This window comes from Jatropha curcas, chromosome 4 (assembly GCF_041381405.1).
Source record: "Jatropha curcas cultivar XTBG-Jc1 chromosome 4, XTBG_Jcur_1.0, whole genome shotgun sequence".
NCBI classification, from domain to species: Eukaryota; Viridiplantae; Streptophyta; class Magnoliopsida; order Malpighiales; family Euphorbiaceae; genus Jatropha; species Jatropha curcas.
The window spans coordinates 32,036,154-32,063,043 of NC_143154.1; the positions used below are offsets into that span (position 1 = coordinate 32,036,154).

At 37.4% G+C, this 26,890-nt stretch overlaps 4 protein-coding genes across 9 annotated transcripts; 2 read left to right on the forward strand and 2 right to left on the reverse strand.

Annotated features, from left to right (window-relative positions):
* Nucleotides 1–407: 407 nt before the first annotated feature.
* GBSS1 (UDP-Glycosyltransferase superfamily protein) lies at nt 408–4,308 on the forward strand. Of its 4 annotated transcripts, XM_037639636.2 has the most exons (15): nt 408–603; nt 673–747; nt 853–1,188; nt 1,270–1,350; nt 1,467–1,565; nt 1,660–1,749; nt 1,967–2,030; nt 2,139–2,239; nt 2,342–2,451; nt 2,555–2,798; nt 2,885–3,061; nt 3,150–3,341; nt 3,493–3,579; nt 3,663–3,791; nt 3,883–4,308. In XM_037639636.2, the coding sequence occupies exons 3-15, from the start codon at nt 862–864 to the stop codon at nt 3,997–3,999; spliced, it is 1,818 nt and encodes a 605-aa protein (XP_037495564.1). In that variant the 5' UTR covers nt 408–603; nt 673–747; nt 853–861; the 3' UTR covers nt 4,000–4,308. The 4 variants fall into 4 exon arrangements, with proteins under 4 accessions (XP_037495564.1, XP_012086630.1, XP_012086631.1 ...); XM_012231240.3 differs by lacking the exon at nt 673–747 and having other exon boundaries at nt 411–603; XM_012231241.3 differs by lacking the exon at nt 673–747 and having other exon boundaries at nt 435–607.
* A 782-nt stretch (nt 4,309–5,090) lies between these two features.
* LOC105645598 (Glycosyl hydrolase superfamily protein) lies at nt 5,091–7,790 on the forward strand. The gene is made up of 3 exons (XM_012231239.4): nt 5,091–5,622; nt 5,702–6,819; nt 7,114–7,790. The coding sequence occupies exons 1-3, from the start codon at nt 5,571–5,573 to the stop codon at nt 7,192–7,194; spliced, it is 1,251 nt and encodes a 416-aa protein (XP_012086629.1). The 5' UTR covers nt 5,091–5,570; the 3' UTR covers nt 7,195–7,790.
* A 152-nt stretch (nt 7,791–7,942) lies between these two features.
* On the reverse strand, nt 7,943–16,220 carry LOC105645597 (ubiquitin carboxyl-terminal hydrolase 9). Of its 2 annotated transcripts, none has more exons than XM_012231237.3 (14): nt 16,060–16,220; nt 15,629–15,795; nt 14,624–14,878; nt 13,992–14,139; nt 13,596–13,655; nt 13,168–13,263; nt 11,916–12,314; nt 11,653–11,793; nt 11,013–11,183; nt 10,250–10,507; nt 10,027–10,169; nt 9,213–9,776; nt 8,857–9,127; nt 7,943–8,576 (listed from the first exon to the last, which is right to left on the reverse strand). In XM_012231237.3, exons 1-14 carry the CDS (start codon nt 16,156–16,158, stop codon nt 8,412–8,414), a joined length of 2,937 nt encoding a protein of 978 aa, XP_012086627.3. In that variant the 5' UTR covers nt 16,159–16,220; the 3' UTR covers nt 7,943–8,411. The 2 variants fall into 2 exon arrangements, with proteins under 2 accessions (XP_012086627.3, XP_012086628.1); XM_012231238.3 differs by lacking the exon at nt 16,060–16,220 and adding an exon at nt 15,900–16,053.
* A 581-nt stretch (nt 16,221–16,801) lies between these two features.
* Nucleotides 16,802–23,734, reverse strand: LOC105645596 (RING/FYVE/PHD zinc finger superfamily protein). 2 transcript variants are annotated; one of them, XM_012231236.4, is made up of 8 exons: nt 22,346–23,734; nt 21,751–22,082; nt 19,373–20,491; nt 19,102–19,260; nt 18,608–18,959; nt 18,423–18,493; nt 18,193–18,315; nt 16,802–17,656 (listed from the first exon to the last, which is right to left on the reverse strand). In XM_012231236.4, exons 1-8 carry the CDS (start codon nt 23,232–23,234, stop codon nt 17,303–17,305), a joined length of 3,399 nt encoding a protein of 1,132 aa, XP_012086626.1. In that variant the 5' UTR covers nt 23,235–23,734; the 3' UTR covers nt 16,802–17,302. The 2 variants fall into 2 exon arrangements, with proteins under 2 accessions (XP_012086626.1, XP_012086625.1); XM_012231235.4 differs by having other exon boundaries at nt 21,751–22,127; nt 22,346–23,733.
* Nucleotides 23,735–26,890: the final 3,156 nt, after the last annotated feature.

Below are 26,890 nucleotides of genomic sequence, written 5' to 3' on the forward strand. Positions count from 1 at the left end.
CATTCTCTGTGGCTGTACTACTGTACTACATACTACAGGGACGTTTCTTACCTTCCATATGCACCGTCCATTCTTGGGGATTTAAAAAAAAAAAAAAAAAAAACATGTGACGGTCTATATGAAAATTAAAATCTGAGTGAAAGAGACGTCGTTTCAGAGGTGATGGGTGATGTGTTGTGGTGACCGGTGAATGGACCCGGTCCCGGACCCATCAAGGCCCTTAACATTACAAATGTAATATTAACCGTGAGAACGGACGCTACGATGTCGTTTCGTGCCTGACGACTGCGAAATAAAAGATCTTTGCGCATATTCGTATACAGGATGGGACCCATTTCACGTGATTTTTGGGAACAAATCTTGAGGTGCCTAGTAATTGGGAGTATCTCAAACCATTAACTTGCTGCCACGTATAGTAGCAAATGCATCTACGCCGCTCTCTAGAAAACCCCTCCAGTGCTCTCAGTCTCATCAGCTACTGAAAATTTCAGTGACAGAACCAAATCATAAACCCGAAACCGAAGCTCTATTCGGTCCTCTGCTCTCCTCGACCAGCACCGACACATTCTCGACGTAACGTAACAGACTTCTCGGCCTAAGCTTGTGGGTAGCGTTTCAGTTTATTATTTATTAAACATGTAGATATTTTCTGATTTATTTTTTTTTTTAAAGAAATTTGTAGGATTTTGTTGAGAGATTTTCTCGCTAGTTTGGTGATATCCGACTAAATATATATAGATTGATCCTGTAGGTTCTATATGCAATTTGTTCTGTTTAGCCTAACTATTTCCCAGTGGTTTGTAACTTACGGTTTTTCTCTGTTTAATTTAATATCTGTTTCTGCTAGAGCAGGAGAATACTATGGCTACTCTGACAGCTGCACAGTTGGTGTCGAGGAGCAGCCATGGATCAGAAGCAAAGCCTCAGATTGGACTCAGGACTCAAACCATGACTTACCATGGCTTAAGGTCTCTCAACATGGTGGATAAGCTGCAAATGAGAAAACAATCCAAGGCAGTGGCTACCAAAGCTGGGAAAAAAGTGTCTGCAACAAAGAATGATAGACCTTCCGGCAATATCATTTGTGGGCAAGGCATGAACTTGATCTTTGTTGGAGCTGAAGTTGGTCCGTGGAGCAAAACTGGTGGACTTGGTGATGTTCTTGGAGGACTTCCCCCGGCCATGGCTGTTAGTAGATTGGCCTTCTCATTCTCAGTTATTCTTAGCCTGGCTTAATTCAAGTAATTTGTAATTTGTTGTCCTGTTCAGGCAAGAGGGCACCGGGTGATGACAGTCTCTCCTCGCTATGACCAGTACAGGGACGCATGGGACACCAGTGTATTGGTGCAGGTGCTGTCATTTTATTGCTTACATTTTTTTTAGGAGGAATCGTGTATTTCCTTTTCCTGTATTTCCCATCCCTTCTGTAGGACCATTTCCTCAAGTCATAGGCTTTTCATGTGCAGATTAAAGTTGGGGATAAAATTGAAACTGTCCGCTTCTTCCACTGCTACAAGCGAGGAGTTGATCGTGTGTTCGTGGATCACCCAATTTTCCTTGAGAAGGTCCAAAAAACTTTTATAATTTCAGAAAAATGCATAGGATAGAATATTCCAAATTGGGTCTTTTTCCCTAATTCTAAATTGTTTGAATGTTTAGGTTTGGGGCAAAACTGGGTCCAAAATCTATGGCCCCAGAGCAGGAATCGATTACAAGGACAACCAAATGCGATTTAGCTTGTTGTGCCTAGTGAGTATAATTTCACATGGCTTTAATTTTTGCAGAAAAACATAAAGTTTCCCTTATTTAAACTGATTTTTCTTGTTAGAAGTTAATAATGACTTATATTGGAATTCGTTTTTATCAACTGCTATATTATAGTATCTAGCAGGGTAGTTGATAAAACTTTATTGTTTCTTCTAGCTGCTAGATGATGTTCAATCTTGCTATAATCTGATTTTTTCAGGCTGCTCTTGAGGCACCAAGAATTCTGAACTTGAACAGCAACAAATATTTCTCAGGACCATATGGTGTGCACCTCTCCACAAAATTTAATTGATATTTTCAGTTTTCACTGTTGAAAAATACTAGTAGTTTTTAACACATTCGTTTTGCTGTTTGAAATTCTCTTAATGCAGGAGAGGATGTTATCTTCATTGCCAATGATTGGCACGCTGCTATTCTTCCATGTTACCTAAAATCCATTTACAAACCTATGGGAATTTACCAGAGTGCCAAGGTTTGTTTCCCTTGCTTTGAATTGAATAAATTATGGTTCTGCTGTTTTGCCCCTCAGAATTGAATAATTTAAATAACCTTTTCTTTTCGTTGTTGATGTAAGGTTGCCTTTTGCATCCACAACATTGCATATCAGGGCAGATTTGCCTTCTCAGACTTCTCACTTCTCAACTTGCCAGATCAATATAAGGGCTCCTTTGACTTTATCGATGGGTATGATTTGTTTGAGGCAGTTAATGTTAATTCGAAATACCAATTGTTCATGCATTTCTTCAATTATTTGTCTTGCAAGCATTGACCGCCTTTCTCTTGCTAGATATAATAAGCCTGTCAAGGGAAGGAAAATCAATTGGATGAAGGCTGGAATCTTGGAATCAGACAGGGTTTTGACTGTGAGCCCATACTATGCCCAGGAACTTGTTTCTGGAGAAGATAGAGGTGTGGAGCTGGATAATATCATTCGCAAAACTGGCATTACTGGTATTGTAAATGGTATGGATGTCCAGGAGTGGAATCCTGCTACTGACAAATATATAGATATCAACTATGATGCAACAACTGTAAGTTCACTAAAAGTAAATTGAATTATCAAACAATACACATCAGTAGCGAAAGAGAGGGCGACTATTCGGATTTTCTTTTTCAGGTTATGGATGCAAAGCCTTTATTAAAGGAAGCTCTTCAAGCAGAAGTTGGGTTGCCTGTTGACAGGAACATTCCTTTAATTGGTTTCATTGGTAGACTAGAAGAGCAGAAAGGTTCAGATATTCTGGTTGCAGCTATTTCACAGTTGGTTCAACACAATGTGCAAATAGTAATACTTGTAAGTATGACAAGAATGTCCTTTCTCGTGCAACCGATGTTGGTATATGAACTATGCAGTATTTAATTTGATAATACGTTGCCTTAAGGGAACTGGCAAAAAAGGCTTTGAAAAGCAAATTCGACAGCTGGAGGTATTGTACCCAGATAAGGCTAGAGGAGTTGCAAAATTCAATGTCCCGTTGGCCCATATGATCATAGCTGGTTCTGATTTTATGTTGATACCAAGTAGATTTGAGCCCTGTGGTCTCATTCAATTGCATGCTATGCGATATGGAACGGTAATAGCCTTCAATCTTTTATCCTCTCTTTCTATGGCTGCTGTCCTTATTTTAGTCCATTAATTTGGGACTATTCATTGGTTTGATCTTTCTTATTGTTTTCTGTAATGGCAATACTGCTGTTTTAGTAATAGTATTGATTTGGGTGCAGGTGCCCATTGTTGCTTCCACTGGTGGTCTTGTTGACACTGTTAAAGAAGGTTACACAGGATTCCAAATGGGGGCCTTCCACGTTGAAGTAAATGGCCGATTGCTTTAGTCACTTTTTTTTTTCCTCTGTTAATACTGAAATAATAAGACTTCCCAATGCGATATTTCCAGTGTGACAGAGTTGATCCGGCTGATGTAGCTGCAGTGGTTACAGCTGTTGTAAGAGCTCTTGCCACTTATGGCACCGTTGCTTTAAGAGAAATGATTCTGAACTGCATGGCCCAGGATCTTTCATGGAAGGTTCGTACATTTCAAGGCTAATTCATGAAGAGAAGGTAATTAAAAATGCGCTGTATTTGTCAACTTGAAAATCCATTTTGGTTTGATGCAGGGACCAGCCAGATTGTGGGAGAAGATGCTTCTGGACCTGGAAGCTGCTGGCAGTGAACCTGGCGTTGAAGGGGAGGAGATTGCTCCTCTCGCTAAGGAGAATCTCGCCACTCCTTGAGCAGCAAAGATAATATGTTTCTGAGGGTTTCTAATGTTTGACCGTAGCAAATACATAATACATAGACATCTATTCCAGTCGCAAGCCTTGTGGCGATCGGTCCAGTTCTCGAATCAAAGGGATTTTGCTACATTTTTCCTCTTTCTGTTATGGTGTTCTCTTCCTGATGAATGTTATTTCAATCAGGGTAAAAGAGAATTCACCAACTAACGTGTGTAATCTCGTTGTGTGGGATCTTAACAGAAAATTCACAGCCTTTTTGCAAGGGCTTTTATGTGAGTAAATAAAATTTTATCATCTGATAAATAATGTTTCTTGTCTCTCCTGAAGCCTGCTTTACTAACAGGTATAGACATTGATTGAAAATGTCGACAACGAGGATAAATACAGAAGTCATAATAGATATCTCGGCGATGATGGAATAATTGTCTTTTGGGTTTGTTGGACCCAAGAATTATAATTGTTCTGTAAATAGGACAACAACAAAAGATACAATTTTCAAATAAAGCAATGATAATGAGATGGGAAGTTAATGCTCTCAACATAATTATAGTTGGATTTGAGAAATGGCAAATGATGTTTATGACAAAAACAAAAGCTTAAAAAGGACGGTGCCTGTGAAGACACCTGTGATTGTTTCATTTAAATAGATGATGAAGAAGACAGCTGAAAATTGGTAATCAAAGCACCACGTAGCAATGTTGGTAAGCAATCCCAAGAAGAAATTTCCTATTCTCGTCTCCAAACAGACATTGTCTATTCGTCTCCGTACGGACCCTTGTTGAATATGTGGACTGTCTTGCGTAGCAGATGCAAGTATAATGGGCTTGTATGCAAATGGGCCCAGAGCCTTTTTAGGGAGAGTTTGGAATAATAATTGAAAATTAAAAATAAAAAAGAAATCAGTTATTGAAAAAATATATATTAGGTAGGAGTCACCGAAAGGTCATCACAGTTGCTTTCTGTTTGCTTTGCATGTATGCCACGTATCGTATGCTAATTCCTTGTTTTGTTTCTTCCTTAGAGCAAATTAGAATAGAAAAGTTGGCTAATAGGCCAATAATAATCAATAAAGCAAAAAACGGTCCCCTCCTTACCTCAATCAATTGGGAATGGTGACCATGTGAAGAGTGTCGGAGAAGCCTAATGGAACGGGACCCATCAAAACCAGCAAAGCATCCAACGATTAAACGGCCATCATCTTCTTCCTCCTCCGTCAGAATCAAATACATAAGCTTTTCTGCTCTGTGTATTTGCCTTTAATTAATTAATAAAATGAGAATTTAAAAAGCTGATGTTAATAAATGTCAATAACTTCACCTGCAAATTCCGAAATTAGTATTTGTACCAAAAGCTTTTAAACGCCGCCTTTAATTCCCTCTCTATATATCCTCAACCCATTGCCCATTTCGCCCACTTTTCTCTCTCTCTCTCTCCCTCAGCCAGCCAATTGCTTTCAAGTTTGCGTGTCACACTCACCTACTGTTCCCGCTGCTTGCTTAGCCTAAATTCATAGCTACTGCCTCCAAGTGTGCAGATCTCTACTGAGCAAGATCAAGCTCCAACCAACAATGGAGCTCAATAGATTTTATTACTGTGCTTCTCTAATTCTTCACATTTCAGGTAGTTTATCCCTAATTACTCGTTGGTTTAGGAGTTGTGTTGTGTTGATTTGATTAGCTAAAACAGTTTTCCCATGCAGTTGTTCTGCTTCCTGTAATGGTAGATTCAATCGGGATCAATTACGGCCAGATAGCGAACAATCTTCCCTCGCCGGATAATGTAGTAGCGCTGGTGAAATCAGTGGGCGCCACAAAGGTGAAGCTGTACGACGCAGATCCACGGGTGCTTCGTGCATTTGCCAACACCGGAGTGGAATTCATAGTAGGACTTGGAAACGAGTATCTATCGAAGATGAGAGATCCAGATAAAGCTCAAGCTTGGGTGAAATCAAACGTTCAGTGCTACTTACCTGCCACCAAAATCACTTGCATTACTGTCGGCAACGAGATCTTAACCTTCAACGACACCTCTCTCACCGACCACCTTCTTCCCGCAATGCAAAGTGTACACACTGCGCTTGTCAATCTAGGATTAGACAAGCAAGTCACCGTCACCACCGCTCACTCTCTAGCCATTCTCGAAACCTCTTATCCTCCGTCCGCAGGAGCTTTCCGGCGAGATCTGGTTGGATGCGTTACTCCAATCTTAAATTTTCATGCCAAAACTGGCTCACCTTTCTTGATTAACGCTTATCCATACTTCGCCTACAAGGGCAATCCAAAGCAAGTCAATTTAGATTTCGTTCTCTTCCAGCCCAATCAGGGTATTGTAGATCCTGTTTCCAACCTCCACTACGACAATATGCTGTTTGCTCAGATCGACGCCGCTTACGCTGCATTATCATCCCTGGGCTACAGGAAGCTACCAATTCACATATCGGAAACTGGCTGGCCATCCAAAGGAGACGAGGACGAGGCTGGAGCTACGCCGGAGAATGCCAAGAAATACAATGGCAACCTGATTAAGCTGATTTCTCAAAAGAAGGGGACTCCAGCGAGGCCAAACACAGACTTGAACATCTATGTATTCGCTTTATTTAATGAGAACATGAAGCCCGGACCAACATCCGAGAGGAACTACGGTCTATTTAAGCCGGATGGAACGCCAGCGTATTCACTTGGAATCTCCTCAATCGACGCTCTGACTAATAACACGAGCTCAAGCGGAGGCAGCAGTGTCAGTGCCGGAACGCCCGGAACGCCACCGGCGGCACCGGAGAGTTCTTCTACTGGTTACTTGTCCATTTCTAGCGCAACAGTAAGTTGTTAATTGGTTTTCACTTGTCCTTTTCTTTGAATTCCGATACCTAACCATCAGAATATTGGCATTTGAGCATGTGAAAGTGTAGTGGTTGAAGATAACGTCCTCTTTTTTGAGTGGTTAACGGGCATGGTCCAATTTTTAGTCACTAATCAATCACATTAAATGTTACAAGTAGCAATGTAATGCATAGATCACTTACGCATCTATCCCCTGATAATGACGATCCGGTGAAGACAATGCCGTATCCATTGGACTACACAAGAAACTAACGTCGTTCTCTATTTTCAGGAAACATGTAATATTGTCATTGGGCGTCTATTTTTTACATTGGCGTTCATTATCTGCTGGGCCTTCAAAGTTCCGTTTTGAACTTTGCCTTTGCAACGCCTTCATCGAAAAGGAATCAACCGTTGAAAGCCAGGCTGAAAATGTATGGTGGGAGGGAATAAGAGGCAGCTTAGGAGATGAGGAAAGGTGAAGTTCTCTTCCCTTAGTTGTACGCTACAAAGTGCAAAGCATTCATCTTTTGCGAAGTTGACTGTCAGAAAGAAAGTAGGCATAAGTTCCCAATGAGCTTTAAATAATCTCCGTAGTTGGGCCCCTTAGCTTGCTTGCTGCTGCGCACTTTCGTTCAAAGTTGCTGCCTTTGTGAGTGGGCCAACCTCTTGGTTTGGTTAGTTGATTAAAAATTGATTTTGGTTCGGCTGATTAAAAGAAAATCCAGAGGAATCAATTTTGCTTTTACACTTTCTAGTTGGCAATTAATTGTAACTTTTTCTTCATTTGTCTTTTTGTAGGGTATATAATTTCATTACCTTAATAGATTTTCTTCGGGATATTAGCATCGCTTGAGGGTTAGCCTGTGTGGCGTGATTGTTCGCACTTTAGATTATTAAAATTCATCGTCTTAGTTGTAACTCCCATTTCATTCATAGTGGAACGAGATATGATAATATCTACCATTATATCCTATCCCTTAGTATTGTGTGCATCCTGATTGATTCATAATATTTTAACTACGCAACCGAGTTTCGCAACCCCAGGATAAAAAAAGGTGAAAAAAAAAGAAATAGTGAAACTTTCTTGAGATGTTTTTTCACTTGCACTAGTCGCAAAATTTATAGGCTGGATATGAAAAATACATTTCACATAATCAATCTTAACAAGTAAAAGAAAATAATAATGGTAAGTACGCCAACACCAGCAAGGGTTATTACATGCGGCCATCCTTCGTTCAGTTTGCACAACTCTCGTGCTGAAATGATCCTAAGAGGTTGAGAGAAATCAAAGCATGGTAGCTTTTTAAACCGAATCATTTTGCAAAAAGTTAAAACTAGGGATTTATAATGCAGCCTGACATTACTTAAGCCTAGATTCTCAAGAAAGAATTAATAAAATATAACTTTAGCTAGCTGTTCCTCGTCCACCTGCTCCTTTATGCATGTACAAATTCATCTATACCTTTGTGAGGCTTGTACAGGATGAGATCTTTGCAAAGCTGGCTACCACTGTCAGCTTGGACTTTGGTGAACGAAGGCCTAAACTCCCACGAGACCAAACAGTAGGACACAGACATTATTAGCCTCTCAAGAAACAGTATTACCCTGTGATGTCTCTCCCAATCCCACCTTTGTTGCTGTTTCAACTCTTTGGTAGAACAACACATAAGCAGCTGAAGTCTTGATATCAGCCTCGTTAACTGGAGAAACTCGGCTGTCGTCAAAATTGTACCATCTTTTATCATCGATCAACTGCAAAAATTGGTGAAGTAAATGACTTAGAAAATCAGTGCATACAGTTCAATGTGTCCGACAAAGAACTTAAAAGCATAAAAGTGACATCATAATAAACAATATATGTATACATTTGGTTTCTCAAGAATTTCACAGGTCTAAATCCACAACATTTAATACCAACAGTAGACAATATCAATAGCCTCATGCACAAAATGAAAATGTATTGAGAACTCATCTGCACCTTCCATCCAAATACAACATATGATTTAACACTCAAACTGCAGTTATTGCTCACCTTCGCAAAAGCTGTATAGTGCCCACCACCTAGACCACCGTAATGGTTGCTGATGGCATAGAGTTCATATACATATGATTTCCCATCTTTCCGCTTCACAAATTTGCTCAAATCAAGATTATGAATAGGGAAATCCACAAAAGTATCAAGTTTGTTCTTCAGGTATCTGCTGTATGAGAACCGTTTCAAGTGAAAAACAAGAATCTCAGGCAATGTCCACAAATCTAGTTTCTTGGTGGCTTGTCTATGTTGTTTGCAACCAGGGCAGTACCTGAATCAAGTAATTCACATGAGCATAAATACGCAAAATATGAAGAGCACTTGCAAGAAATTCAAAATGGGGAAAAAAAAATTACCACATGTCATCAGGCCCCAGCGGTTCTTCGGTCAAGAATGCCTCCAAACATGAAAATAAAGAGACACCTTCCTGCCGGGTCTTCTTCGCAGTAAACCCAGTTTTATGATAAACAACTGGGAGATCCTTCATATAGCTAGGATCATATAACTTGTGTTCATTTTCAGTCCACTCTAGGAAAACCTTTATATGATTTGCTCCAGTTTTGATGACAGAATCCTTGAATATCGGTTTGCGACTTGAATACCGATCATCTGTTAGAAAGAGCTGGAATGATAACTCTTGGCCAGATGTGTCCTCTAGTTCCATAGTGTCCATTGACCGGTCTCCTAATTCAGCATGACCGTTGCAGCAATTTGATGTTTCACCATTAGATTCTGAAAGAAAACCATTTTCCTTTCCACAATGAACTGCATTAGATGAGCATGTTCTAATCAAGGGTGAGAGAAGTCTAGAAGCCGCCAACTCAATATCAGCTCCACTTGGCGGGTCATCGTCCAAGTAAGTAACCAGAGGTGCTCCAAAATCTTTGAATCCACTGCCTTTCACAAAGTCTGGTGCAGACCTACAAAACAAAAAAGCATTAAAATTCAAGGCAGTTTAACTAGCTCGCTCTTGACATTACATGTTATGAAGTCATGCCACATGTTACTATAATAAATTTATCTTTCACCGATGCAGAATTTTACAATAAGTTCGAGATAAACACTGTTAGTGCATGAACCATTCTATACAAGTGCCACTTATAACAAAAACACAGAATTTTGCATCCCCTCAGCAGATAGAGCAGCTAGAATCTAAGTGAGTGAGCTCACCTTTCCTGGTGAACAATTTCCAGTTTCCTTTTTCCTATTCCCTTCTGAGAAAGCCGGTATGCAACAATATATTCTTCATCTTTTATAGAAGTCAATGATTCAAAAGGATTTTCAAATAGACGATAAATCCTGTGATCATAGACCTGCAAGGAACAGATCCAAACCTTAGCTACTACAAATAAATCGAGAAAAATGAAAAAAGAAATATGTGAAAACTACATACTTCTGCAAGCAGAAGACTTTCATCACTTCTCAAGCAACACGCAGCAACCAATGCCTGAATAAGATCTCTACAATGACCATTTTTTAGTACAGAGACAGTATATGGCATTGGAAGACCACTTCCATCTCCATAAAACACTGTTACTGTCATTGAACGAGTGACAGTGGAAGGTAGCGGCAGTGACAAATACATAAAGGGGTCAAAAGTAATTGAAATTTTGCTGCAAACTGGGCAGACCAGTGTCGACTTATATTGACCCTGAACATCATTGTCCAACATGTTTAAACTGTTAGTTAGTAGCACAAATAAATTGAAGATAAGTTCCCATGTCAGAAGAAAACAATGAAGCTCTTTGAACAGATCGTATGGTAAACAAAACCACCAATTCCCAGTAAATGGAAAATGTGGAAACAGTTTGAACTCAGTGCATCATGTGACTGACAATATATGTTATTTGCTCATAAAAAGAAAGCCAACTAAATGGTTCAGAACGAATTCACTATAACAGTGAAACATAAATGAAATGCAGTCCCATCCTTTCTTGGATATCCCCTAATTGTTCTGGATATCTGTATATCAATCAGGGATACTGAGCTCAAGATATACATAATCCAGAACACAGTAAGATTTGAAGAAGGATGCAGTTATTCAACTATATTACAAACAGCATTTCATAAATCTGAGCTAAAAGATAAAAGATAAAACTATATTAAACAACATAACATGAAAATGAACACGCAGATAAAATGTATTACTTCCTCACCTGGCAAACATCCACAATTACAGAATCATTTCGAGCCTTGTGATTTCTCCAACACTCGTCTGCAACCTCCTCATCTGGACGACCATCCCAATCTTTCATTTCAATGTAAGGTTTCTGCTTGACACGATTCAGATCTTCATGAAGCCCATCCAGTAAAAAGGCAAGAAGTTCCTATCAGAAAATATACAGCCCCTTAGAATTGAACAAAAAGGAGTCGATAATTAAAAACAAACAAGAATCAGGAACAATATGGGACCCATCATGTCTTTATCTAAGGGTTGCATTTTTATCAGGGCAATGTATAGTATAGTCATTTTGAACATTTAAAATTCATTTCCATCTTAATTTGTGATTATTCTATATTATCTTTAAATTGAATGAATATCATGCTGAAGATTAGCCTCAAGCTGCTGAAGAACATCCAACAGAGGTCAAAGATGTTTAATATTGTTCATAACAAACAAAAGCTTTAAGTTGGTGATACTTTGGTTTGTGCAAATAAAGAATGAGCTTAATAGAGAATTGTAACTAGCCAACCTACAACAGAACTCAAGAAGCGTGAATTGTTTACAGCCCTGTACATGTGTATAGAACTATAAATTGCAGAAAAGGAATTAAATGGAAATCCCAAAGTACTAACTTGAGAATCGTGCTGATTATAACCACTGAATTGTGGAGCAAAAAGAGCAAGTTTCCCCTTAAATGCACGTGGTGCAATTGTAGATCTCCCTGAGGACCACAGTTTCCTCAACAAATCACCAAATGCAAGTGCAAGTTCACCCTACACAGCTACAACACAAGTTAGCAATTCAATGTCGAGTAATTATAAATAATGTTTTAAGATCATTCAGAACTTCATACAGAAAACCCAGTGACTAAAGATAAATAAGAGTAGCCACATACATGCATTCCTAAAGGATTTTCAGTGTTGATCTCCTCAGAGTAATCTTGCAAGAAATACTCAGCAAGTGGGGGAGTGTGAACCAAGCACTGAAGAGCACTGTTCATAAAGCAAGTATTTCCCATATTCTGTAATCCTGCCAACCCTCCCCTCTCACCCCTCCTAACAGCAGTCTGAGCACCAAATCCAAGATCAATATCTGTGAATCCTGCGTTTAAAGCACTTCCTGGCCTTAAATTCAAGCTATAAGTACTTGAATGACCATTTGACAATGAAGGCCCCCCTGCAATCGACAGTGAGGTCCTTGAAGGTTCCATGGTTACCAAAGCCAACTCATTTCCCGTCGAATCTTTTCCAGATTGTGAAGGATAAGGGACACCAACTTGCAGCTCCAGAAGAATCTGGCAGAAAAAGATGCATCAACTACACTGATTGATAAAATCCAATTACCAGATATACAACCTAGGATCTTCAAATCAAAGGAAAGGGAGAAATGCAGTGGGTTGTAAATAGGAAAAGACACAACGTTACATGCCAACTGCAGAAGTACATGTATGTGTAGGATGGGAAACTTATTTTTAAATTAACAAACATTTTATAGATTATACAACTATAAACATTTAAAATCATGAAAACAAACAAAATATCAGTATGAGCTGCAGCAAAAATATCTGACTATAAATGGATCTTCATGATTTGCATAACACCTGCTTTGAGCTCAGGGGTTCCAAGAGTATACTCATTTCACACAGACATTCTAAATCAATATGAGAAGTATTATTTTGCAACTGCCTCCCCACAGTTTCAAAATACTTTCCTCTACTAGTTCATATTATTTTTGTAATAATCCTGCACTATTTTGTTCTTGAGGTGCTACTTATAGGCAAACTGAAGTTCAAACTAAAAGTCCCATATGATTTTTAGGAGCATAAATTCAATAGTTAAAGAAAATGCTTAGATGAAAGGGAAATAATCAACATTCTACACATTCTCACTGAACCATTTACCACGAGAGTCAACATTTCATACTTTAGTTCATTCAACCATTCATTCATACATACAAATATAAATACACACAAAAGGCCCTAATTTTGGATCATCAGATGGCTCTATTACTTAAGTTAACATTGGTGAAATGGAATTTTAAAAAAATGCTCTATTTTTTTCATATAAAAACAAAGGCACATAAAATAATTCATCTAGCCATTAAAAGTAAAAACTGAAATTAGCTTTCCAAAATGTACATAAAAAAACCTCTTGGTCCATTTGCAAATTTGATTCTTCCAGGGTACGATTTGAATCAACCAACCGTGAGTTCTTGTGCTTATTAAAGTAGTCCCATATGATGGTCTGTAACATGCATTAGAACCAAAAGAAAAAAAACAACAAAATAATTACAAATTAAAGCACAAAAAACTATAAAAAATAAAAAATATCCATGTGCAAAATAACAATAGGGTAAAATTACATTTTAGTCACCAAGACCGAGGTTGGCCCTTAATTACAAACCCCAAAAGTTTTTCAAAATTCCCAAATGACAAAATATCTCTTACTTTTTTTGTTAGAAATGAAGCAGTAGTTGGGGCTGGATTTCAATTTTACTAAAATTTTCCCTTGACATAATTATGGACAGACGTTCAGTACATAGATGTAATTTTTCAAAATAAATAACATAAACAAACCTTATCTCGCTCTATTCCTCTAAGTGTACAAACCCTCTCATAAAGCTCATGGAGAGAAGCCTGAAACAGAAACAGCAAACTAAAACCGTCACCTATAATAACAACTTGAAAAGAAAATATTCTGTTGAATACAAAAGCAGCCCACAAATAAAATTCTTCAAATAGTGAAAAGCCCCATGCTTTACGCAGGTCTAGTCATGCAGATGAAGGGAATTCCTCAGCCTACACAAGTTTTAAAAAAAATTCATATATCTAGCAGAAATATTGAATTACCAATTGTCCAAGACCCCCAACCCGTACAATCTACTTACGAGTCTATGTTGCATAGTCTAATCTGTCCTATGCCAAAATTGCAGCCATCAAAGCATTAACACACACTAATTGCATTGCAGGTACCTTTTTGCTTAACCTGATAGTGAATTCACAGTCATCCCTGGAATCAATTACTTTAAGACTGAGTGGAAAAACCTCCACGTTGAACTGTTTTTTGTTAAAAGCACCCTGTGAAATCATCTTTCTTGGCAATGCTGGTCCTCCCTTGTACCTAAAAAGGCAGAAAATGATAAACAGAACCATAACAGGGCAATTAGTGAAAGAATTGCTTAGAACATACCACATGTTCGTATTAGGCCCAAATTCATGAATTCTTAAAGTGAAAGAGGCCGAAATGATTCAGTTCAAATATAAAATGGTGTGGCTAATTAACATCAATTTAGTGCAGCAAAATGTAGCAATTAGAAGACTTCATACATGCAAAACTTAAAGTTGCAGAAATTTCACTTCAAATTTCTATATTTTTCAGTTGCCCAACTTTAGTTTGTATCTATTGGGACTCTGAGAACAAGAAACCCAAATAAAGCATAAACCAAAAATCATATAGTTCATTGATTACCACTTTCAGGTTGTTCATGAATGAGCCGAATGTATGTAGATCCCATGCTTAAGTTATATTGTCTCTAAATGAAGAAATTATTTTGGTAAGGAGGACAATTGTTGAAATAAGGGAATAAAATGAGAAGAGGACTTACCATTGTACAAGCTTTTCCCAAACTTTTTGGGGAACCAAAACATAGTCCCTACCTTCCAGCAATGTTCTAGCAAGCTCTAGATCATCACTCTCACCACCACTTCCATTTTCAACTATTTCGGAGTTGTTTATAGGACCAGGTCTATCAGCCATTCCTGAAGGAGCAACATGAAAATCTTGAGAATCAGGAGACTGCCCATCAACCAAGAGATCATCACTACCCTGCCCAACATACTTCTCCCAACTTGCGTACCACCTGAATTAACAGAAACTTGTAAGCAGTTCATTAGAAAAGGATTTAAAGAGTACAAATTACAGCAGCAAGTTCCCATTGGGTTATAATAGAATGCATGCATCACGTTTTATTCTGCCTTGCTCCTCAATTGTAGCTGAACTTATCAGCTATCACTAGTAAAAAAAATTTTAAAATGAAACAAATTTGAAGAATAATCAACTTGTTCTTAGCATAAGTTCCTAGAAAAGCATTGCCAATCCATTTCGGCAAAAAATCATGACATTCTTACAAGGATGATCAAATTTGATACATTATACGTGGACAACATCCCCAAATTATACAAGTTAGCAAAGCAAAAAGCAGTAATAGCCCAGTTGCTCCAGCAAAACTATGATGGATGAAATTATGTTAAAAAAAAAAAAAAAAAATCAACAAAAACCTCGTCAGTGAAAACACCGGCATACGAAGTTAGAAAGCGATGTGCAATCAACAAGATAACGGTTGCCTAATTGCCATTGAATTCAAAATAACTGGAGTTATGATTTGCTTAGCACAGAATTTAATACAAGTATTTTATATAGCTTATTAGTGTAAGGAGGGAAAACTGCAAGAGATTTTTCATGCAGATTCAAAATGAGAAAGTAATCGAAGAAATCAAATTCATATATTACTCTCATGCATCTCCACATCTACGAGAATAAGAATCAAACCACGATAAATATATATACATATATCGCAAACCACGGATAAACAGAGATCAGACAGAAGTACCTGGCGGAAACAACGTAGTACAAGTTGCCTTCCTTCAAATCAAGCTCGGCTTCATCGATCAACTCCTTGACAATCTGTTTCTCCTCCTCGGGCGTGCACGGCAGGCAACTCCCTCCATTTTCCATCAAACAACCGGAATCAGCGATCGTCATGGCACAGCTAGAACTCTATAAGCATTCCAAGCCAATCAATCAATCATTAAATTGCGAAAAAGCAAAATAGAATCGAAAGACCTGAAACGACTAAGAATTTGAGATCGAGGAAGAAAGACCTCGACAGATAAATATTTGAAATGTATTTGAAGCTTCAAAGGAGAGAGGAGAGCGGGTTAAAAAGAGGAGAGAGGCAGGGTACATTCGAGAGAACCCTAGATTTAAGGGTCTGATTGGCGAGAGACAACGAGAGAGAGAGAGAGAGAGAGAGCTCTTTACCGTCTCTTCAACGACCTCGTTGTCTCTTTTTAACTTGGAGTCGCCACGGACCGTTTTAATTTTATTGCCTACAGCTGCAGAAAATAAACCCCAAACCATAACCACTATGCCATTAGTGCTATTATCTTCTTTATCCTTGTGTTTTCTCCTTTCCCTCTTTCTTTCCTCTCCTCTGATTTCTTTACAGCCCATGTAATATTTATGCATAACTTTTATTTTTATTTTTGGTTTTACATTGTGGGGGAGTGATGTCATAAATGCTAAACTTATACTTAATCGTTCACGTGTTGGTTGGTCCAACTTTCAAGTCAAGGACATTTACTCGGTAATCTTGATTTTTGTTTTACGTAAATACATATATATATATATATATATGTATATATATTAATTATACACTTCCAATTACATTTTGTAATTTGGTCATCGAAAATTCTAGATAAATGTTACCAGTAAATAATTTAATTCAAACAAGTCTTTTGCTATGGTTTCATTTTGACTTAACAAATTAAAATCGATTCCTAGAACTAAAAGGACGAATCCAATTGACAAACAATCCAACAAAAAGTTAACGATCAACATTATTATTATTATTATTATTATTATTATATTATATTTTCTGAATCTAAAACCAAGGGAAGCGCGCTCCACGTGGTGGTGTTGCCTCAATCCAATTCAATATATTAGTCGCAGCCTTGCCTTTCTTCAACTGCAGAGCAGGTTAATATAGGTTTTGCATCAAACAAAATCCAAAGCACACATACCTCTCTTAAATACGGAAACAATAAACTTTCAAGTTACAGATATTCGGAACCCACAAATTAAGCAAAAGCTCGCATTAATTGGATAGCACATGAAGAAACCCAGTGGATTCTTCCACCACAAACAAGATACTTCCACCATAAACCCCTTGCTGCTGCTTTTACAAAATTTTGCATTACTTGGATCACACAACCCACCCCCCCCCCCCCCCCCCCCCGCCCCCCTCTCTCTCTCCTTTCACTCTAAGACTGGACAAAAAATAAAGGCCTATATGAAGTTACAAAAATTAAATATGTACACTAGCAAGACTTCCATTGACATCAGTGCTTACCACACCCTAACAACTTGGTAAAATTCCCCAAATTCATGAAACTACCAGTAGCGGTAGCCGCCCCAAAGGGAACCCATTGCACAGCACACATCACCAGAGACTTATGAACTCGAGAACACAGTCCAAAACCCATTGCACAGCACACATCAAGAATTACATTGTCCCTGCCTCATCTGAGGTAGCTGAGGCCTCACTTCCAACTTGACCAGCTCCACCATCTTGAATCTCATCTTCACTGAACAAACTATCTTCGCTTGAATTAGAAAATGGCCCGCTATCATCATCAGTGAGCAAATCTGCCTTCCGCCTCTTCCTAATCTCCTTTATTCTTCTTCCTTGCAAAGCCAGACGCCTCCGTTTCCTTGCTTTCCGCTTACCCTTGGGAAACTCTTCTCTCTGTGACTCAAGACTTTTACCTTCACCTTCCTTTGCAGTTCTTCCCTTCCCATAGTCAGTATCTTCTGATTCCTCAGTATCAAGCTTACGCCTTTTTCTGCTTGAATTTGTCTGCAACAGAATGATCAAAATTCAAATCTAAATGATGTCTTGCAAAGTGCACCATCTCCAAGATCACAAGATATTGGGGAAAGACAAGAATAATAATATTCTATTCTATGTCTAAGTGATTAGTGAAGTACAGTAAACAGAGACAAATTTCATCTGCATGTTTGTAAAATGGCCAAAATCATCATCATCATGTCTAGCATATCTAAAATGCGCAGAAGTAACGGTAACTGATGTCAAATCAGAAGCCTCCATGAAAACACAACTTAGGCTGCAGACCCATGTACAATAGATAAGTTTAATATCAATTGCAATAGCAAGAACCACCCGACACATACACAAATGCAGTACTAATATTCCCATTACAACACATGAAAAAAAAAAAAAAAAGTTTTAGTGAATATCATCTAATTTGGTCAAATACTTCCTTACTTTAAGGATAGATATTAGATAGCATTCTTCAATTAATGGATTGAAAGGAGAGTGAAAATATATAATGTGCAGTGTAAAACAAATTGTTCAACAGTTTATACCCATACCTTGGGACCTCGATCCACCAACCGAGCCCATTCATGTCGGTTCCTAAGGCAGTCAAGAACAGCCTGAGAATGACTTGAATACGCATATCGTTCTCCATTATGTTTCCTCAAGTTATGCCAGTGCTGCAAGTAAAACAATAATACTGAAGCAGGTTTTTTTTTTATAATTGTAAATAACAAGGAAGCAATCATTCACCAAATAGTTGGCACATAACTCAATAAAAGTGTACCGGCAAGACAGCATTACAGAGTTCTTCATAAGTCATGCGCTTGCCTTTGCTCATAATCTCATTGATTAAGCCTATAGATGAACAAATATGAACATATATAAAAAACATTAGACTAAGCATTGAATAAGAGTATATGTAGGAGAAAAAGAGGGTACATGTGATTCTATTTCTCGTAAGTTGGCTACCTGGTAAAGTGCGATGAACAGGACCCCGAACAGTGCCTGTCTCCTCATCAGACATGTTTCTTGGAGAATTCCGTATGGAAGATAAATGATGGTCATTAACCTCAGTAGAGGAAGATGGGCCACTATTTGCAGTTGAGGTGGAGGCAGGAGTGACATTTTTCTTGACAGGATGCATTGCTATTGGAGATCCTTTATCCTCTCTTTTAGCCGAATCATCAACTGTGTATCCTGTATCTTGTCTTCTCTGATCAGGTGAAGATGGCATTCTATCAGTCTTTTTTGCCTCATCATCAGGCTCATGAGAACGGGAAAACCCATCTTTAGATGCATCCTTATTTTTCCTTCTAGAGACCTGCAATTTTTATCAATAACTACACTTTTTAAAGAATGAATGTGATGATAACCTACTTTCAGAAAGACAATACTCAATGGGACAATGCCTTATATAACTTTATTTGTGGAATTATATAAATTTATAACAATGTGTATCTTACCAAACTGTGATCCCTTCCTCCAGAACTAGATGTACGTTTTATTAACATGCTTGTTGCAGTTGGAGAAGCCAACTGCGGCAAGCTGCCTGCATGACGAACACGTGGAACACGAGGAACTCTAGGAGAACTATTGAGTTCTTGATGCAAAAGCAAAGCAAGCTGCCAAACAACAAGAAAAATTAAAAACAAATAAAGAAACAAAAGTCTCACAAGTAAACCAGCTGGAAACAAAATTAATCCTAATAAGAAGAAATAGAAATTCTGTTTGCACCTCTTCATCACTCAAAGTCGCAGAAGAATTGGTAGATGGTGGAGGATTCATAGATGACGTTTGATTTGCTTTGGATGATGACTGGCTATTAGACTGATTAAACTTTTCACCTCTTAGAGGCAAACCTGAAGGTGATGCCTTATTCTGTACCTGTGAAGCACATTCATTTTGCAGCAATCCAGTAGTCTCACACAAATTCAGTGCCGAAGAAGTTTTACAACATGAGTAATGTGCAGAATCTTTTGAATAAAAAATGGTTCTCTTAATAACAGATGTATGTGAAATCTTGTTTGAGTTTGACACTTTTGAAGTAGAATTTAAACTGGATTTTGGACACTCTTTTACTGTTCTTCTCGACATTTCCTGACCATCTTCATCCTTGACCTTGACAATATCACTTGTGGGTTGATCTTTCTTAATGTTAGAATTACACTCAGATGTAGCTTGTTTCTTAGTATTAGCATTAGAATCCAGAGTATCTGCAGATCTAAAATTGTCACAAGCAGAAGGTTTGGAGATGATGGTAGTGGATGAAGTGGAAGATGATTTTCCAACACATAGAACAAGTTTATTCTGGCTGGGCAACAGTGAAGCATTAAATGTGGTTCCACTTGACTTTGATGGTTCTGTAGCATATGCTGAATCAAGTTTTGGTTCTGAAGGGCATTTTTGCAATGGAAATGAACCCTCAGACCCTTCCAATTCTTGTTTAATTGGAAAAGGATCAGTAACTAGTTCATTCTGTTTATCTGCATGACAATCACTGACTGCTTCTGATGCTCTGTCAAGTTCTTGAGCTGTATGGTCGCCTGATGATGAGCCATTAAAAAATGTACTATTCCTTTCAGAATTTTCAGTAATGTTATCACAAGAAAGCCGAATATCTTTCACATCCCCAACAGAAGATTGGCCATTCAAGACCCTCCTAGGATCGTCATCATCTACATGTACTTTAACATTGGGCTTAAAGGAACTGAGAAACATGTCATGATCACCATTACTCTGATTATCCTTGCCTTCTGGAACAGAGCATGCCCGCTTACCAGTTGGAGGCTTGACTTCACTTCCAGCAGAATTTTCTATATTGTTATCAAGATTATCATTTGGCATGTTATTTCCCTACAGTAAGCGAGGTCAAGTCATTCCAACATAATAGGTGAAGAACATATCCATTCAAGAAATGGATATGTATTGAACCCAAAAAGAAACTGGCTATAGTTTCACACCACCAACACATCTCTGCACTATATTAACTTTAAGGATCAAACCTCAGTTCAAATAATAAGCATCAAAGGTTAATGAAACAAGCAGCACTATAGGCCACCAGGCAAAAGAAGGTTCTCCTACAATTCACCAGCAGCATTTCTCTTTCAACATTAAAGGTTTCCACTTCACTAGAAACATTAACAAAATGCATTCACTCGTTACAAAACATTTTTAGTTTTGCAGTCTCATTTAGCTATTTGGGTTAGTTTTGCAGTCAAAATTTTCCTAAAGCACTATCCTGTAACAATGGTCATAGGACTTCTATATACAAGTATATAAAAATGTGCGCATGTAAAAGTCTACAATACATCTCTAATCTCATGTGGCCATTTCTACAAAAGGATATCTATCTAATTGCAACCCTCTTCACAAGTGATCAGCTGGGTCCTCATTTATTTAACTTATTCTTTGGTGAATGGCAATTTGAATATAAGGAAAGCTATTAAACAAAACCAAAATTCATTTTTGTGACTTTGTAATACAATATCAGTTTCCAAAGTGATGATCTTAAAATACTGTTGAAACTGGTGTTGTACATCAGCAATGCAAAACTTCCATATCCAGATATCCAAATAGGAAGTCCCTTTTAAATTTTGTTTTTAACTAAATTCAACCTTTGTTATCTATGTTTCTGAGTTGTCCCTAATTAATAAAATGCTGCCAGCATGTGTCTACAACAAGGAATATCTACTCGTTTTCGGAATCAGAAACTTAAAGGAGACCAGTAAAAGCTCTCATGAGAATGTAATCGAGCTTTCCCTTTAGAACACAATTGAGACAGACAATTGCCAAAAAACTTGAATAGATATTCTTTTTCTCCTTCAAATTGTTTGTTTGTATGATAATTTTAGCCTCAAAATAGATGTCTTAAACAGGGTTTTGTTTCTAACAGTGCATCACGCCATTTCCACACTCCATGTGCATGAAGGCATTCGATTATTTCTGTAAATACGTGGCCCTAGGAGGCCATGTATCAGTAACATCTCACAGCTTAAAGGGCATCTCAAGTGCAATTCAATTGGGACAGAACAAGACATTATCTGTAGCGACAACCAAAACATATAAACTTTCCACAAGCTACAACTGAAAAATGCAAGCATAGAAATAAATACCTCTTGTCCTGCAGGGGTTCCCCCAATATCGTTTTGTTTGGGTACTGAGGCAGCTAGATTATCAAATTTGGAAGAACCATCAACTGCTTCTGGGCCTTTATGGCTAGCTTTCCCTTCATTTTGATCAGCTCCAGTTGAAAAATTATGTCTATCAATGCCAGCAGACAAAATTTCTGAAGAGCGCTCAACCACCACCACACTATTTTTGGACTTCTCATTAGCATTGTCCACAGAAACATAACGTTCTGATTCATGCTCCTGAATTATGGAGTCTCTTGGATTCTGGTTCTTATTACTCTGGCTATCATTCTTGATAGACTTCGGACCTCTGTCTTCATAAAATTCCAATGGTTTTGCATCACTGGTGGATGTAAATGCTAGGAATATGAATTTGAAAAAAAAAAAAAAAAGAATTGGAGTCAACAAGTGCATGTCTAGCACTACAACATGTGACCACCCTTAACATTCCTGATATTAGTATAAATCATGCATAACTTAAAGAAAATTTAGGGTAGGGAAATTAAGAAACTTATTAGCATAAATTAAAAGTAATAAAACTGTGTGAACAAAAGCATAGCAGAGTGCATCAAACCACCTGTTCTAGAAACATGCAAACCCCTCTTCTTTGTATCCATTTCCTTACATACAGCTCTGGCCTTCTTCTTTCCACTTCGCTCTTTGGGCATTCCCAGATCTTCTTTCTTTCTCTTACTGGAATGTATCACAAGCGGCTGAAGTAAGCTTCTCTGCTTTTTAACCCCAATCTGCAAATGCCTAACCTCACCATCCTCATTCACCCAATTCTTCCTTTCTTTCGAGTATTGTTTCCTATCAAAACTGCCTTCCACGCCTCTTCCCCTCGTACCAACCAAAGCCGCTGCAGGGGTTTCCAAGACACTCTCCTTTGCCAATGAAAACAAAACACCTGCACCTTTATCAACAGTATTCTCTTGCTCATTTCCACTTTCACCACTCTCTTTTTCATCCCAGCATGGAAACTCCCTATACTGAAAATTAAATTTCTTAGGCACATATCCGGTGCACTTCCACAACTCTGGAGTAAAAACAGATGACAACCCAGAAAATAATGAAGGATCACCACCAGGAATTCCCTGCACATGCACTCTCTCCTCCATTGGTATATCAGTCCAGAGCCTAAAAGGCCGGCGTGGTGGCCCATTTGGCACATAACTACCCTCTAGTCGGATAGTTTTGGTGGGCAATTCAACCAGCAACTGAGCAACCTCAGTTTCCTCACTATCCTCTCTATTGTTCTTGCTCTTGCACTTATCACACGCAAATAACTCATCCCCCTTCACGTACCTAGAGCAGCGAGTGTGCACCCACACACCACACTCATCACAATTGACCATCTCTTCCCCATCATCGAAAGTCACACCGCACACGCAATCCACCGTCCAGGAGCCATCGACCCAGTCCTCGTGCAAGTCATGACTCTGGAGACGGTGAGACCGTCCCTTCATATCTTCAAGCCGGTTTTCCGATAAGCCAAAAATAAATATAAAAAAATTCCCTACGATTCACAAGGAAACGAAATACCTAAACCCTAATTGATCACAAAATTCATTAAAGCGAAAGCTAATTCACATTGTTCTGTGTTGAATCATTGGAGAAGCTTGACAATTTTCCATAATTCTCACTGAGTAGAAATATTAGAGCACGGGACAAGAATAATTACCCGGTGGTTTTCAAACTTGAATTCCGACAAAGATGTTACTCCCTTTCTCGAGAGCTTGCTCTTGGCTAGGCCTTTTGCCCACTTTATACCAATAGAGTTTAATCGCTTGCTCAATGGACTAAAGAGAGGAGATTCGCGAAAGGCAAGGGAGAAGTCAGGAGCTAAAAGAGCTTCGCATGTGAGAGTGGAGGACTTGTTTCTTCCCTCTGTCTGCACAGGACGAAAATGGCTCTTGCGTACGAGCTCTAGCGGAATCGAAAATGAATAGGGAAATTTTGGAAGCGCTTTGGTTTTATTTGGCGTCCGGATGTACTTTTTGAGTTTTGACTCCGCCCTTTCGCGGCTTGGCTAATAATACAATATCACAGGCTCAATAAACGCCCTTTGCCGCGAGATATAGGTCGCATCTGGAACGGATACGGGCTCGCATCTGGGTTTCTTTTTGGACCATAAATCCTTCATGGGCTTTTTTCTTTTATTTTTGGTTTTGTGGAAATGAGTCTCATGACATTTTATTAAATTCGATTCAAATCCTATTTTTAAGATTTATTTGGATTAAAATTACTTATAATTCCTAAAAATTAGGCAAGTTTACACTTCAGCTTATTGATCATGGATGGATCCTCCTTTATGAAATTTTTAATCTTCCACGTTAATAGTTTGATTTTGATTGAAATAATATTTTACTGCTAAATATAAAAATATATTATTTTAATTATATGACTATATAAGATTTTTTTAAAAATTAAACTTTAGTTTTTTAATATTATATTTATTTTGAAAAATTATGGTTTAGAAAATTTTAACTTTTATTTCATATTATCTTTTGTTAAGTTTTGAACACTGCATATGCAGCTTGCTAAAGATGTGCAAATACAGCAAGTTTTGAAACATTGACTTTTTTTTTTTTTAAGTATTGAAACGGGTTTACGTTCGATCATGAGATGTATGATCGAATTTGACATAGGTGATTTTCATTGCTTCATCACAAAGAACAACAATATCTGTCTGCTTTATATAATTTCTCTCCATATGTGTGTTCCATTCAACAACACTCAAACTAAAATCTGTGTCAGAAGAACTAACGGTAACTGGCTGCTTAATATATATACACACACACACACCATTAGCGTTACAATATTCCTAGCAGTAGTACTGGGAGTGAAAGAACATAACGGTGATTTTCTACATCGATCAGGTGGATTGTCAAAATGGTGGGACAGCCGTAATCTAACATTTCAATGATTTCAGCTGCACTGTCAGTCTATACATGCATCAACCGCAATAACCACCGATAACCTCTGCATCTTCGTAAAGAAAATTATCAACACATGCAAATAACACGAGAGAATTTTCCCCAATGGTGGTTGGTGAAAAGACAATTCTTACTGATTTTCCTCAAAGAGCGTTCAACCTTGTGAATAGAAAAACTTCTTGATTGGAACACTTGACCCGGCGGCCATCAAGATTAAATTTAACCTAATGGTATATAAAAAAAAATCTTAAATGTTTGACTTTTACGTTATTTAATTATGATAATTAATTAAGACACTGAAGGAAAGACAAACCGTGCACACAATTGTTGGCATGGAATTGTTCAGGTATGTCCCTCTCTGTCTGTTCATAATGCTTGCGGCTTGCCCCATTATGAATAGAGCATAATTGAAACCGACGGTTCATATAATGATCCCGATTAGTTGGTTGCTATAATGATTCAATTTTACTTATTTTGAAACATAATCTAGCTAATCAATTAATTATAATTGTTCGATAATATATATTGTGAAGATGAATCAAATAAAGCATAAGATTTTAGGTCCGTAAGGATCGGGTGCCAACTCTATAAATGCAAAACCTAGATAAGCCAGATTAGACTAGCCAACCCCATTTCTATACCTAGATTAAGTCGTGATTAAAGTAAAACAAAACAATTAAGGTATAATTGGGTAGTAATGTATACCCTTCACGAAATTGGTTTAATTAGTTGAGTTGGTTGGTAATTAAAATACTTAATTTGCCACATGACGTGGCTACTTCATGAGAAAAATAATAAATATAGGATATTGATAATTTTTCAATAGCGTTCTCGCCGCGGTCTATAAATAAAATTTGGTGCTATTCAATCAGAAAAATTATAGCTAATTGACTGTCATTAATTAATTATTCGACAAAATTTGAATTAATTGCTTTACATGTATGACTTGAAATTTATAGTAATCATGATTGATTTAATACTTGATTTTTATCAAATAATTTGGGATATTTGAAACATTTTGTAGCAGCAAAAAGAAGGAAAAGAAAGGAAAGAAAGAAGCAAATTGTAATCAAATCAAGTGACAATTATTTGCAAGTTGATAATAAAAGGTAATTAGCTTTTTAATTTGGAGAAGGGAGAATTCTCGAGATCTTGTAATCAAATATCTCTCTCTCAAACAGGAAAAAAACTACTTTTCATGTCTAATTGTTCAATATTTTCCAAAAGATACAAAGTGTGACATAGACAATGCAAGAGAAAAAAAAGGGTAGATTAGAAAATTGTTTATCAAATTCTGAAATTAATTAACATTAATAAAAGATGTTTATGACTTCTAACCATTCATTTGGGAGCTAAGACAAAGGTGAAAGGTTATTTTACTGTGCTTTCTCTTAATATATTATAAATCATTCAGTAATAATTGGCATATGATAATGGGAACTTTTATAAAGCTTGTTGATTGAGATTCTAAAGAGAAGAAGAGACTGCTTCTCTCTTTAATCATAGAAGCTTCATCAAATCTGGTGGTGGTTGCTAAATTAAATCACTCTTTTTGCTGGCCAAATGGGACCTTAATTGCACCCCTTTGCCTGCAACTCCTGTGGGTATTATTAGCTAGAGCTATGGCAAAAAAAAAAAAAAAAAAAAAAAAAAAAAAAAAATCCATTTTTGCCTTTATTAATTGCTTCCCCTTTTCAAATGTCAAAAGAGAGATATGGATCAATCGAAAAACTACTTCATAATTAAAATCTTCAAATCTTTCTTTTCAAAAATTTTCAGTTCCTCTCTATATGTATAAATAAATAAATAAAAAAATCAGCCCTTGTAATACGATCAATGACGGATCAAGTGATGCATTAATTAATGATTGCTTTTACATTATAATTCATAATCAATTGTGTAATATACATTTAATGTACTTTTTTTATTATCTTTCAATTTTTATAATTGAGAAGTTTCGATTTTAATACCTCTCTCTCACTCCTCACTTAAGTGAGCATACCAACCAGATTATATCGATCGGTTATGTTGAGTTTATGTTGGTTTTAACTATATATGTTACGTGTATATAATAAATATTGATATGATATTAAATTCACTATATATTAGTTTTTTCTCATATGATTTAAAAAGATTTATCCAATGAGATGTATATTATATAAAAGAAGTTCATGTAGACCTACCCA